Here is a 14,801-nt window from a genome sequence, read left to right as displayed (position 1 = left end):
AAGCAATTATACTCTAATCAAGATGTAAAAAATAAATAAAGTAGCAGTACAGCAGGGAAAAAAAAAAGAAAAAAGAAAAAAAGGGTTTCTTGAATCAAGAGTTGAAATTATTGAGGAGCCCAGGACTCAGCCTTTGGCCTTCTTCTCTGTCTCCACTTTCTAGATGATCTTATCTCAGAGCCTTACATTCCACCTGTACATTGCTAGCTCCCCCATTCTCTCTAGCTCCCACATTTATATCTCTATCTCCCAGCTGTCCCTAGAACTTCAGACTTATATCCACTGCCTATCAGTCTAGTTCTCCAGCTGGAGGTCCAAGAGTAGCTCAAATTTATCACCATGCCAAAACAGAGTTCCTGAGTCTCCACCGCCACCACCCCCGCAACCCACCCACCTACATACACACACTGGAAACTCCAGTTTCCCCCCGTTTCAGTAAATGGCAGCATCATTTACCTGGCTGCTCATGCCAAAACCCCCAAAGCCATCCTTAATTCCTCTCTTTCCCTCATATCCCACATCTAATCCATTATCAGTCCTGTCACTTCCACTGTCAACAACATATCCCCAAACTTGAACATTTTTTTACAACCCCTCCAACACAGCTTCGTAAGACCCATTCTGGATTTTTAACCTCCAAAGTGGTGAGACTATACATTTGCGTTGTTTTAAGCCACTGTTCCTGGTAATTTTTTACAGCAGCCATAGAAACGAACACACCTCACATAAAAACCAAAGTCCTTATCTTGGCTTAGAAGATCCTATAAGATCTGGCCTTTTGTTGTTGTTCTTTTTTAAATAAATTTATTTATTTTTATTTATTTATTTTTGGGTCTTTGTTGCTGAGCGCGGGCTTCCTCTAGTTGCGGCGAGCGGGGGCTACTCTTCGTTGTGGTGCACGGGCTTCTCATTGTGGTGGCGTCTCTTGCTGCAGATGACTTCTCTTGTTGCAGAGCATGGGCTCTAGGCACGTGGGCTTCAGTAGTTGTGGCTTGTGGGCTCAGTAGTTGTGATTTGCGGGCTCTAGAGCGCAAGCTCAGTAGTTGTGGCACACGGGCTTAGTTGCCCTGTGGCGTGTGGGATCTTCCCGGACCAGGGCTCGAACCCGTGTCCCCTGCATTGGCAGGCGGATTCTTAACCACTGTGCCACCAGAGTCCCAAGATCTGCCCTTTGGTGACCTCTCTGACCTTATCTCTCAACACTTTTCCCTCATATACTGTACTTTAGCCCCTTCTAGTTTTCTTCGGTCCCTCAAACAGGTAAGTCTCATTCGTTCTCACTTGGAGAGGGGGTGCTCTGCACTCGTGATGTTCTTCTCCTAGATCTTCCATTGGTTCTGTCTCTCACTGCGTTCAGGTTTCTATTCAAATCTCCTCTGCTTTCTCTGATGATACAAATATTAATAAATAGTTCCCAATCCCCACCCCTGCTGCTTATTCTGCTTTATCTTTCCTCATTGCAATGACTACTATCTGAATTTATATTACACATTTATATATGGTCTGTTGTACCCACTGGAGTGTTAGCTCCACGGGCTTGTGTATAGTTACACTATCCCTAGTGCCTGGAATAATGCTCAAGAAATTCATTCACTCAGTAAATGTTTATTGAGGACCTCCTATTGCTAAGTACTATTCTAAGTTCCACAGATACAGCAGAGGGAAGGAAAAAAAAAGACTAAGAGCTTTACCCTCATGGGGCTTGTATTCTAGCAGGGGGAGACTAACTGTAAACAAAATAAATTAATACGTAGATGATAGATCCTATGATAAGCGAGAGGGAGAAAAATAATGCAGGGGAACTGGGGCTGGGGCACTGAGATTTTACACAGGGTGGTCAGGAGAGGTCTAACGGAGAACATGAGGTGTGTGTAAAGACTTGAAGGCGGTGAGGAAGTGAAGCCTGGAGATGTCTGAAGGGAAAGCATTCCAAGCAGAGGAACAGCAGGAACACAGGTCCTGCAGCAGGTGCCCTGCAGGTCAGAGGGCTTGCAAGGAGGCTGCAATGGGTAGAACAGGGCAAGTGAGGGGGAGAGCAGTAAGAGATAAGGTTGGAGAGGCATCGGGGACTTGATCATGCGGGGCCTGGCAGGCTACCCTTCAGATTTTACACTGAATGAGGGGAAAAGCTTTTGCAGGGTTTTGAGCAGAGAAGCGACCTAACATGGCTTAGCTTTAGAAGGATCACTTGGGCCTGTGTACTGAGAACACTGTCCAGAGAAAGGGTGAGAGGAGGAGACCAGTTAGGCGGCTACCACAATCCAGGCGAGATGATGGTGGCATTTGTACTCACACACAAATGCTCCAAACGATGTTCAGAATCCTCCGAGAAGCCTTCCCTGACAACCCACCGCCCCCCCTCCGCCTGGACTAGAAACCCCTGCTTCATTCTTCCGTATCTCCCTGTAATGCTATTATTCCCTATCGCACCTCTGATGGGTGACCCTGACCCTGCACGGTAACTGTCTCTATACTAGAGACACGCTGGACCGTCAGCTCTGTGATCCCAGGTATTCCAGGTAAGTCACTTAGTGCCTGCCATTGCCTGATCCACAGCAGGTGCTCAACCAAGGGTTTTCTTATGCTTGAACTCCACCTCAAAGCCCAAAGAATTCCTGGCTTTATGTAAATTCTATAACTAGAAAGCCATAATATTATGTTAGCCAGCCTCTCTTCAGAAACTCTCACCAAAAGCATTTTACATGTCTGTGCACATATTGCCAGCATCTGTGCACCTAGAGAGTCCACCTCTATTCCTGTTTTTGATCTCTCTGAGATACGTATCACGCCTAAGCCCAAATGGGTTTTTAGGCAGCTCACAGTGTTAAAGTTTGCAGGAAAAATGAAGAAATTCTCCACGCCTTACCTTCTGAGTGCTTCTTCTTGGTGTGGTAGGCCAGGGCAGAGGCCTGGGTGAAGGTCATGAGGCAGTGCTTGCACATGAACGGACGGTCCCCAGTGTGAAGGCGAAGGTGGTTCTTCAGGGTAGAATTGGCTGCAAACTTTGCCCCACACTCTTCACAGGAGAACGGCTTCTCGTCAAAATGCTCCGTCAGTTTGTGGTACTGCATGCCTAGGGAAGCCATGCCAGGGACCAGAGATGCTAGTGATCAATGTTATGAATTCAGCAGGAGGATACACCCGAGCACTGTCTCAGGCCAGGCCTCAAGAGGAAGCACAGCGTGAACCACAGGACGCCAGGCCACGCTGCTCATCAGCCCACCACCCAGCGCTCCAAGCCACCTTGGTCCCTTCCTGGCTGGGTCAGGCATCAGGTGTCCCGGGTTCATCTTTTCTATCTCCTCTCTCTCTCTTAAATAGGACCCAGTCACCCAGAAAGAGTGAAACAAAACTCACTTTTCTGTTTCATTAGGTTTGGGGCAAGGGAAAACAATTCAAATTCTACATCCCCTGGTTTCTAGGACTCTTGTTTACTATCAAGAAACAAGTGATACATGGAAACCTAAGAGTCAGGTGTGAAATAGCTGGTTATTATTATGAATAATAATAGCCACAATTTACTGAGTACTAACTCTATTGAAGGCACTGTACTAGGTGTTCAGCTATATTATCTTAAATCTTCATAGCAATTCAAAAAAGTAGGTGGTATCAGGGTGCCTATTTAACAGGGGGAAATTAAAGCTCAGGGAGCTGATTCCAAAGCTCATGCTCTTCTCAAAACATTACTCTGCCTCTGCTCTATTTTCTAAGCCTTCCCACAGCCCTTATTGCGTACTGGAGGCAAGGCCTGGAATCCAAACTACAATATCTGAATTATCATCCTCTATTACTTCGCCTTCTTGAATGTACCTGAGGCATGAGCAAATTCTCTTCCACAGAGGTCACACGTCACTGGAAGCCTCTTCTTCTTCTTCTTGGGGACGTCAGGCTCTCCACCTGTACCATGCGCCTCCAGCTGATGTTTCTCCAGCTCCTTCTTAGAGTCCTTGGTCTCGTTACACTCCTTACACTGCACCTGTTTGCTCTTGGCCACCCGACAGCGCTTCATGTGCACCTTGAGGCGGCAGTAGAAATGGAAGCTCTTGTCACAGGCCTTACAGACGAAGCTCTTCTTGGCAGAGTCTGGGGAGGCAGAAGTATCTTTCTCTTGTTGTTCTGGCAAGGAACCAGTCTCTCCTTGACCGTCCTGTTTCCCAGGCTGGCAGTTTTCTTCAGCTGGCTCAGTTGCCTTTTCATCTGCTTTGTCCTTGGCTTCAAGGTGAAATTTATTACTCACCATCCACCTTTCCTTCTCTCCCTTTTCCTGAGTAAGGAAACCTGCACAGGAGAGAGATCTCATGGCTCTGGGAATTTCCCATGTTTCTACTTTGCTTTCTAACTTTCCTTCTTAGGGGAGAATGGAGACTACTTGGGACTGTCATCTTTACTCTCTGATAAACACAGATAGCATCATTTTACATCTATGTCTATGACTTTTCTAAGTATTTGAGAGCATATAAAATAAAGCTGCAATGGGTGAACTCTTAAATGAACTGCTGCCTCTTCTCTCCAATAAGGAAACAACCCGGGGGCGTAACAGGACCCCACCCACCCTGTTTCTTACCGGCATACACCAACTCCTGCATGACAGGCTGCAGGCCTGGGAAAGATCTGTGGATGCCGCACAGGAGCTGACATATTTCAATGGCCGAGATGGATTTTTCCATGGCTCTGCTCAGCAATGCTCTCAGGGAAGCTTCAGGGCTGGCTGTCTCAGAGGAAATGCTCAGAATCTAAATGAATACCATGAGACAAAGGTTTGCGGTTAATATCAGCAGATTTTCTCCATGGTTTTCAACTTAGAAAAAACAAAGCTAATTTCAGGGAGGCATTGCTCCATCTGTAACAAGTATACATTTCGTGCCATAAATATAGTGGAGAGCCCTCTTTCTCCACGAACAGGGAAATTAACACAATTTTAACAAGGAGGCACAGATGAAGACAAATGTGCAAATACAAAGGTGCAAGCAAGGAAGCACTGAGGATTTTCTGGTGAGAAGTATCTTCTCAGAAACCAGGAGTCTCCCAAAGAACTTTTCTAGATCTTAGTATTATATGCTTGGAAAGCTATAGGACTTGGTCGTTGGCATTTCTGTCTTGATGATCAAGATAATTTTTCATAATATATAACCGTCTGAATGCTGGGAAGTAATTCTGCATGATCAGTGGCTTCACGTTTTTAGATACTTATATGTACCCTTTTAAACATCATTTTCTTTCATAAAGAAACTCAGGTTTTTAAGGAAGGTTCAAATAGGGGCTTTAAAGAGGCCAAGAATATTATTTCAAAGCCATCCTCTGAGAATGTTAGAGCTATCAGCAGAAAAGAGTCAGTACACTGAGAAAATAAAGCTAAACCATCCACAGATGGCCAAATGGAATTTTCATTTTGGAAGATATTTTATTTCTGCTCTTTTCAAGTCTATCTAAATAAACCTGATGTCCCTGGAGGCAGGCTTGAGACTAATTAGTGAGGCTAAAACTGATCAACGGCAGAAGCCCCATCTCTGAAGTGCAAGGCGTGCTGGGGAGCGTCTAGCGGATGAATCTCTCCTCTGAAGCCCCACAGAAATGCGTGCCATCTTCTGCCCATCTGAGAGTCAGACCAAGGTGGGGCTGTCACCTGTGTGGACAGAGTTAGGACAGCCTGTCTACACACCATCCATGCCTACTTGGATCAAAAGGCACGACAGGTGAATCTGTAGTTTAATTTTATGTTCCTTTATAATTCTTTCCCACTCAAGACGCACATGATCCTGGGATGAACATCCGTGAATTCCCCCTGCAATCCCCACCTGGTTTTTCTGGGATGCTGGCCACACTGTGAGAAGCCTTACAGAAAATGAGTTGGCACTATTTGTTATCCCATATGGGCAAAAGCTTTGTTCTTTCTATGTTTATTTTGGCTCTTTCTAGAAGCCAGAATAGAGCATGTAATAAGACCAATTTTACTTTTCTTCCTCTGAAAAAAGTTGCTTCTTAGAACATGTGAGAGACCAGTATCATGGTTCCCTTTGAGTTTTCCTAGGTTTAAACAAATGGAATAAATCTGGGTTCGAGTCACCTGAACCTGAGTTCCAGTCCTGGCTGCTTCTCTGACTAGCTGGTACATCCTAGATACATCACTGACCCCTCAGCGCCCGAGCTCCCTTATCTGTAAAATGTGGGTGGCATCACCTGTCACCCAGAGTTGGGAGGATTATAAGAGCAAAAGCATGACAAGTGTTGGTTAGCCTGGGCCTGCCCGCAGCAGGTGCTCCAAGGAGCTGGTTCCTCCCTCAGGAGTGAAGACAGTCCCGGGCATCAACGCTGTAAAACTCCCCCAAACATTGTGTTGTTATCCCCACCACACCTCTTTCACAGTCTCCGCCAGGCGCTCTTCCTCTGAGGCCAAGCACTTGAGCTCAGCCCTTTGCTGGATGGCCTCTAGGATCAACCTGCGATGCCTCAGGATGGTTTCGAAGGCGGCACTTTCTGGGGTCATCACTGAACAAAGAGGGATTGAAAACTCATTAGTAAAACTATGAGCACCATTTTTCCCTTTCATCTTTTCTCAACTCAGTTCTTCATAACGAGAATATACTTCATCTATCTCCCACCTGGAGTTGGGAGTGAAGAAGATGGCAAACATCACTGTAATCAGAGTAGAATTAATATAAGCTTAGAAGAATTGCTGCACATTTTACTTTGAAAGGTTTACAAACTCCCATGTCCTTGAACAAAATTGCCAGTCCTTACTTCTACTGGTCAGGATGTGGAAGACTACCGTAAGAGAGCTCTATTTTCTGCAAAGACTGACAGTAACCTCTGGTGGGGGCAAAGCCAGCACAGAGGCCAGGCAACCTACCTGCCCGGAAGAAAGCGTCTGCGCCAGGCTCCCTTCGTATTTCCTCCGTGAGCAGGTTCAATGGGCAGGCCTTTGTCTCCTGAGCCACCAGCAGCAGTTGCCAAATGGCTGCTGCAGAGAGAGTCTGCTCTTCTAGAACTGCTGACATCAGAGCACTGAAACCACCTGAACCAGAGTCACGTTTCACAAGCTTCTCCATGACCTTCAAGATGCGGCACAAACATACACGTAAGGGACTTTCTAGCCACTGGCCCAGCTGCAGAGCTGCAAGTCTGAGCACTGGGTCGTAGTGAACGTATTTCTGGGGAGGAGTTTTTCAACATCCTTCACTTCTTTCAACCTGAGAGGTGTTTATACACGAGAAGGTTCTTCATTCCTCCTTTTGAATGCTTTTCCTTATCACTGCAGAAATTACAACTATCCTACTTGTCACTCTGCCTTAGAAATTGAATCACCTACTATCTCCTTCTCTGCTGACCCCTTAGCATTTCTCAACATGGCTGTGTGTATGTTTATATAAAATAGAAATATATTAAAAAAATATATATGTTAATCTTTTTTCTTTCTCTCTCAATTTTGCCCACCCTTCCTCCCTCTCTCTCTTACCTCTCTTTCTCCAGGGGCTAAACTCTTCACATGTGGGATCATTTTTTGTAACATCTGGTTGTCTGTGAAAATCTCTGAGAGGTTTTCGTGATACCGCCTCAATAGTTCAATCCCATAATCATCAGGGCTTGCTTGGACTGTAAGGATATTAGCAAAACAACAACAACAAAACCTCCTTAAGGCCTTTTCTACACGACACGAGGGGAGTTACAAATGCGGGCAGAAGAACAGATCAGCACAGGAGCTCTGTCTCCTCTGGAGCACAAGTGCAGCTCGTGGATTGGGGCCTCACACATGTGTGCTCACGGCTCCTCTGGTCTACACTTAATCACTCAGTGTTGCAGGGTCACAAAACCACCAACACTTTGAAAGTTAGCGCCCAGTGGTAGAAGCTAGTGATTGCTCAACCAGGGGGTAATTAGAAGGCTGCACTTGTAAGAGGTGCAGATGTAGAGATTCAAGGGATGTTATCCACCAGGCCTGAGGTAAAGGATCCATGCGGCGATCCAAAGTACAGGCAGGCACGAGTCAGGACGGCGGTAGCAAAGCTGACCCATTGTTCTTCTGTTTATATGCCCTCTGAGCCAATCTGTTAGTTACTCTCTTTTAAGAGGTTATATTTATTTGAAAGTAAAGAAAAATCAAAACTATCAGGCATTCCCCTCAGCTTTGTAGATATTTAAAAATTTATTTTCCTCTCTGGCCCAGTAACTCCACTTCTGGGAATCTAGCCTTAAGAAATGATCTGAAGGCAAAAAAAATCTGTGTACAAAGACATTTGCCACTGAGAAGCCTGTGACGATGATGATGAAGATAACAACTAATATTTACCGAGTGCGTATTACGTGCTGAGCACCGTGCTCCGTGTTTACATATATTATCTCACAGTAGCCACAGAAATGAAGGTGGAAGGTACCATTCTTACCACCATCTCACAGAGGAGAGAACGAGGTTCAGAAGAGTTAAGTCGCTTACTCAGGGTCACAGAGCTACCAAAGAAGTCAGGATGCAAATCCCAGTAATCTTGATAGTCTTAACCATTATGCTACGTGTGCCCCTAGACAAGGGCATGAGTAAGACAGCATAAGTATACTTATGATAGTAACTACATAGCCTTAAAAAAATAGAATTCTAGGGAGTGTTCTGAAGCGTGGAGGAGAACGTTTATGCTATACTGATAAGTGGGGGAAACGGTAAAATAGGGTAGAGCATCTCAACATTGTAAAAATAATGTGATAGATAAAATATGTCAATGTGTTAACAATGAAATAATCAAGTGGTGGGATTTGAGGTTTTCTTTTTTCTTTTTTAAACTGTTCAAGTTTGTATAAGTATATATTATTCTTATAAGCTAGTTAGAAAGTTCTCTCATTTCCCAAATAGCCTTCTTCTGAAAACCACTTCATTCTCAAATGTTCTGGGACGGGGGATGATTGGCTAGAGTTGGGCTGTTTTTCTAAGGGATAGTCCCCAGACCGGCTGGACACGAGGGGTGGTTAATTCTGGGCACTGCTGGAAGCAAACAGCACTCCCGTGGGAGTGGCGACATCAGGACCTGAGTTCCTGCTGCTCACACGTGTGAGTGCTGTGAGTCTATCTGCTCCACAGGCGTTCACAGGTGGCACGTGACAGCCCCGGGAAAGCCACACTTGTAAACCCTGAACCACGGGACCATCGCGGGGGAGCTTAATGGAGAAGAAATTCTTAGATTTCCGATCCTAACTCCAGAGATATCAAGAATCACTGATTTGTGACAGCTAGTTTCTCTTTCACAATGGCCTTTCTTAACATTGTCTTATCTCCCCAGCAAGGAGCCAAAAGGGTGTTTTAAGCTATAATTTTCTGTAGGAGTGGTTCCAGTCCAGAGAGTCAATAATTAACTAATACCTGTGGTGCTCGGCAAAGCAGCTAATTTCTGCAAATTCTCCAGCAGAAGGCCCAAGTTTGGGAACGTCATCTTCACAGCCTGAAGGAGTTTTACCAAACTCTCAGCGCTCAGGGTCTTCTCTTCAGCCATTCTGTGCAACAAATTTTCTATTGTCTCCTTGGGTGTTCCACCCTCACAGCAATTCAGAATCACCTGCAGTGGCAAACAATCAACCCGACACCAGTTACTGGCAATTCTAAATGCATTTGACACACCACTGGAAAGACCAGCAAGACAGCATTACAAGCCGCCCCGACTCCAGGTCCTCTTCTGCTTGTCTCTAGCGCTAGTTTTGTCATAGTCTCTTCCTTATTCTGTTTCAATAAAAATCCAAAACATTCTCCAAACAAACAGCTCCATGAAAATCTTTCTTTCTCAGTTGCGGGTGTGTGCATATTCTTTGCCTCTGACAGTTTGCATTTTGTGAAAATATTCTTACGCTAGGCCTCTATGATAGAGCAAGCAGCTTACATCTAAGCTTTAGATTGAGTTTGTTCAGACACTAAGATTGCAAAACTGACTGGCAATTAATAAATACAGTTACAGTGTTTTTCATCTTTGTTCAGTAAAGTACATGACAGTGGCAGAGGCTGCAAGTTCAGAGCAATTCTATTATTTTACTTCCTTTTACTTTATTTGCATTGCAATTTGAATACCCGGATACTTCATACATTTGTCTGTGGCCTCCAAAATAATAGATTTCAAGTGCACTTCAGGATCATTTTTCTAGCGGATTCCTCATTATCTATCCCTCTCCTCCCCAGCGGCCACATGCACCAGCTCAAGTCATCATCCCACAGTTCTACCCGCTTGTTCTTCCCTGGTATGCTAGAGGGTTTTCTGAGTCAAGAGGGCACAGGCCTCCAGCAAAAGGTTGAAAAATCAAACACCTGACAGTTATTTTAAAGGTATTTTCCAATTACAATAGAACTAGCTCTTAATGGACTGCAACTAAATATGTATAACTCGGCTCTTGTGGATGATACAGGGGGTTATTTCAATACATGTAATCTACAGGTTCACAGTGACTGAATTTTGAACTTTCCTTTGGGAAAATGCCAGCTCTCAGGAGAAAGAGTCAAGCAGATGGTCATGGTAGCATGCCAGAGGATGCTATTATCAAATTACTTCTGTTTTAAAATAATAAATTTAGCTATAAAACCAAATTTGTTTTATATATGTAAAAGAAATATCTATAGTACATATATGAAAGGCATGTGTATATTATAAGTTAAGTTGTCACATACCTTGTCCATACAGAATATAGTCATTCTCTTTGTTTAAGGTCTAATATATATCAGATTTCTACTAAATGAGCCATAATTTAAAACTTAAGGGCTTGTATCTAAAAACCGTACTGATTTCTGTGCTATCTCTTAGCTCGTAAACAATAACCTGATACAAAACGAGGCAGCCAGATACTGTTAAGAGTGGGTACGAACTTTAAAGCCAGACAGGCCTAGTTTGAAACCCAGTTCTAAAATGTACGGCCTGTGTGACCTTGGGCAAGTTATTTAAGTCTTTAAACCTTATTCTTCTCATCTGCAAAAGAAGATAACAATACCAACTCTTGCACTGTCAGTATGACAATTCTCTAAAATGAAGCTGCCATTTGTAGAGCCGAGCATAACTCCTAGGACATATGTGATTGTTAATAAATGACAGTGATTACTGATATCATTTGGAAGCAGGATGCACAGTGGTTAAGAGATGTGCTTTGTTTAGAAGTCTGGGTTCCGGTGCTGGCCCCAAGCAGCTGCGCCTTTGGGTACGCTGCTTACCATTCTTAGCTTCTGTTTCTTCATCTTTAAAGTTAGGGTATTAACCATAACTTCATAAAGTTGCTGCGAGGGTAGAATTTAGTAATGCTTTAAAGGTCCTCAGCACGCTGCTTGGCACACAGTAAACGATAAATAAATGGCAGCTATAGTAATTACTATTTTTGTATCTGTTTCCAATCCTGAAGTGAAAAAATGCCTATTTACCCTCAGAACCCAAGGTATGTTTACAGAAGGTCCATGGTACCTATGATTAGCATCATTCCATAAGAGAGAAAAAGTTCCAAAAGGCCTGAGAGCATGTTCCACATGGTGTAAAAACACCGTGCCTATGCGATCAACATTCACCTCTACACTCCTGCTTTATTATTTTGCTTCAATTTTCATGAGAAAGAGTAGCCTAATGAAGCTCTGGTGGAACCTCAATCCTAAGAAGTGTTTTTGTGATTTACAACTAATTTAAGTTCTTCTGCTTCAAGCCCTTTCTGTCAAGTAAACTGAAAGTGACAGAAGAAAATGACAGCATGGTCTGCCTGGCTGCAGGGAATGGGGCTGAGTTTGGGCTCCACCTATAAATGCTATTTTATCAAGATAATGAAACAGTTCAAAGGACACATTCAATCTAGCTAATAAGGAAAAAGTTTGAATGAGTAATTGAATGAAATCGCTAAACAAGGAATGAGATATTTCTAGAGCTATAAGCAACTTACTTAAACTGAGTGCCTGAAATTAAACTTAATCTGAAGTCCAAGGAGAAAACCGGGGTTTAATCTTACTCTGTTCGTATATTATCTTTCTCAAGAAGTGCAAAGGAGTTAAACTTTTAAAAACATAATTTGCAAAATATAATTTTGAGATTAAAGGTTTTCCCATTTTATATGAAAGAAAGAGCAATATAAGATCGAGAAGAAGAAAATCTAGGATCCAGTCCTCACTATCAATCCAGTACTCAGCCATCACACCAGTGGTTTCTAAACATTTTCTCTCCTGAACATTTAAGCCACTTCCCCCAGTTTGATGCCACAAAAGTTCTCTGTCCCTATTCCTTCCTTCCAGATATAAAAATATTTTTAGCACAAAGTTGAAATCAATAACACCAACAAATACAGTTCTCTAGTTGACTTGAGAAGTCATGCCAGCAGTTTTATGAGGATTTTAGCAGCTGGCTGGTGGGAGTGTAAATTGGTACAACCTTCCTGAAGGGCAATTTGGCAATATGTATCAAACACTTGAAAAATTTTACTCTCTATTCCAAAATCTCACTTCTTAGAAATTATCCTGAGAAAATAATCTGAGAATTATGCAACGATTTGTGTGTAAAATGTTCCCCTGTAACATTATTTATAATAGCAAAATACTGAATAGCAAAAACTAAGAAACAAATGCCCCAAAATAATTAATGAATTATGGTATATCCATTAGACAATACAATGCAGCTACCAAAATCCGTATGTAGGTATGGAAATATATTCACAATATATTCAATTAAAAAATAAAGTTACAAAGCTATATGATAATCCCATCCCAGGATGATTCAAATGAGAAAAAGTGGGAGCACATGTTCCAAAATGTTAGTAGTGATCATCTCTGGGTGGTGAGATGGTGGAAGATTTGGACTTTTTTCTTTCTGCTTGTTTTCCCAATTTTCTGAAGATGAACAGTGTATCATTTCTGTAAAAAAGTGTCATAACAATTAGAAATGTGCCTAAACACTTCAACTCTTGGGGCAAATGTTTTATATCAAAATCCCACGGAGTCAGAGCAGGAATAGCCAACCATCCATGCATCTAAAGATGTAATGTCTGACTACAGTATGCAAGGCACTCAGCAAGCTGGTGCAGGGGATACACGGAGGTATGAAGCAAGAACCTGAGCTTCAAGGTGCTTACTATGTAGTATGTGAAGAAATACTGCAAGGTAAAAAGTGCTCTGTGTCACAAAAGAGGTTTAAAACAGAGTGCTGCAGAAAGGAGGAAGAGATACTCGACAGTTACCCTTTTCTCAGAGCCAGTCAGGAATTCCTCCTCGCCTGTTTCCAGGAACTCCAAAATAGGTCTCAGCTGTGTGACACACCGGATCAGGTCCTCTTTGTGTTCTAGTAACAGAACAGACAAGGTCTTTCCCTCTTCTGTGCTCCCTGGGGGAGAAAGAGCTAGAGACGAACAAGAGAAGCTCATCAATTTGAAGAAAATGACAGCATGGTTTGTCAAGAGAGATCTAACAGAATAGTAAAGTGATTCTCAGCCAATTTTGAGCACCCGAATGCAGAATCTCTTTTTGGAGAGGAAAATACTTTACTATTCTGTTTAAACTCTATGAAAGGAAAAATGTTTCATGTATCTGTCGAAACACAAAGCTGTAGAGCCAGCCAGAGGTTAACCTCTGGCTGGCAAGGCCACTGCTTTGTATCTAACCCAAATGAGAGAAACTTCAGGCTTTAAGTGCTGTCAGCAAACCAGTTCACCGTGGGCACTCAAAACACTGATTTGGATGTGTGGCTTTCTGAAGGGCAGGAGAACACTGATGGTATTCTCCAACTCCAAGATGTCAGATTAGTTAACTAGGGGGTAGAAATGAAGACTCAAATTCAGTTTGCATATATTAACATGCAGTCTCTGGAACTACAGGTAGAATTTATGTGAAAATCACTTTAACAATAACTAAGCCACTGAAGAAATGTATCACTGGAGCAAGCTTTACAGCATCTTCCCAGAATAAAATTCAGTCACTCAGGTGGATAAGGTTTCTCGTACCTTTTGGCTGCACTGCTTCTACAGCCTCTGGCTGTCCGTCTAACAGTGCTGCCTTCACCGCAGGATTAGAATCTTGGAACAGCCTCAACAGGGACACGACAGTCTGAACATCCAGGCTCTCACTTCTTACTTTATCCAGGATTCTCTGGAATGCTGACTGTCCTTCTTCACCCACAAGACATCCCATTATGGTCTGTAGAACACAAGTGCCCAGAAAGACAGATTAGCCAGCCATAAGAACTCCATGCTCCTTGGATTCGGCAAGTGGGCCCTCAACAGTTTGATCCCCGCCTACTTGACCTTTCTATGGCATTTGACGGTACTATCACCTCTGCAGCACAATTCTCCTCTGACTTCTTGACACTGAAGCATTTTGGGTAAGAACTCGCCTTTCTGACCACTCTTTTTCTGCCTTCCTCACTGGCTCTTCTTCCAAATCCATAAGCAAAAGCAGTACCTAAGACTGGTTTCAACTCTTTATTTTTTCTCACTTTATATACTCTCCTTTTGAAAAGCTCTCAGACATATAGCTTTAACTATCACCTTTATGAAGACAACGCTGAAAACCAGTGCACTAATCCTGAACTCTGTCTCAATCCAGAGCCACAGTGTCTGTTAGATGTGCCTTATCCTCCAGGGGTCTCAGCACCATATGCCTAAAACCCAACTCCCTTCATGACTTTTCAAAACCTAGAGCATTAAAATATCAACAACTCCAGGGGTAAAATAAACAACATTAGCATTCCTTTCTTCGGTCTGACAAAGCACCTCTCACACAAATGGGAGGAATGCCAACTGGAAGGCAGAATTAATATTTCTATTTCAGCAATAATGAAAAATCTGGTAATCGAAAATTTCATGAGTATAGTCTTATGTATAATCTTTATATT

General features: G+C 43.1%; 1 protein-coding gene across 4 annotated transcripts in view; it reads right to left on the bottom strand.

Annotated features, from left to right (window-relative positions):
- ZBTB40 (zinc finger and BTB domain containing 40) overlaps window positions 1-14,801 on the bottom strand; it is an 83,120-nt gene that overhangs the window by 15,993 nt on the left and 52,326 nt on the right. For all 4 annotated transcript variants that reach the window (XM_007175085.3, XM_007175086.2, XM_057556296.1 and 1 more), the window contains 9 exons: window positions 13,912-14,104; window positions 13,153-13,310; window positions 9,341-9,533; window positions 7,454-7,590; window positions 6,848-7,049; window positions 6,353-6,486; window positions 4,565-4,733; window positions 3,811-4,278; window positions 2,867-3,073 (listed from right to left, as the gene is read on the bottom strand). In XM_007175085.3, the coding sequence (XP_007175147.2) occupies window positions 2,867-3,073; window positions 3,811-4,278; window positions 4,565-4,733; window positions 6,353-6,486; window positions 6,848-7,049; window positions 7,454-7,590; window positions 9,341-9,533; window positions 13,153-13,310; window positions 13,912-14,104 (1,861 nt within the window). The remainder of the gene's footprint in view (window positions 1-2,866; window positions 3,074-3,810; window positions 4,279-4,564; window positions 4,734-6,352; window positions 6,487-6,847; window positions 7,050-7,453; window positions 7,591-9,340; window positions 9,534-13,152; window positions 13,311-13,911; window positions 14,105-14,801) is intronic.

This window comes from Balaenoptera acutorostrata, chromosome 1 (genome assembly GCF_949987535.1).
Source record: "Balaenoptera acutorostrata chromosome 1, mBalAcu1.1, whole genome shotgun sequence".
In the NCBI taxonomy this organism is placed as follows: Eukaryota; Metazoa; Chordata; class Mammalia; order Artiodactyla; family Balaenopteridae; genus Balaenoptera; species Balaenoptera acutorostrata.
This window is presented reverse-complemented; position numbering and strand designations above follow the sequence as displayed.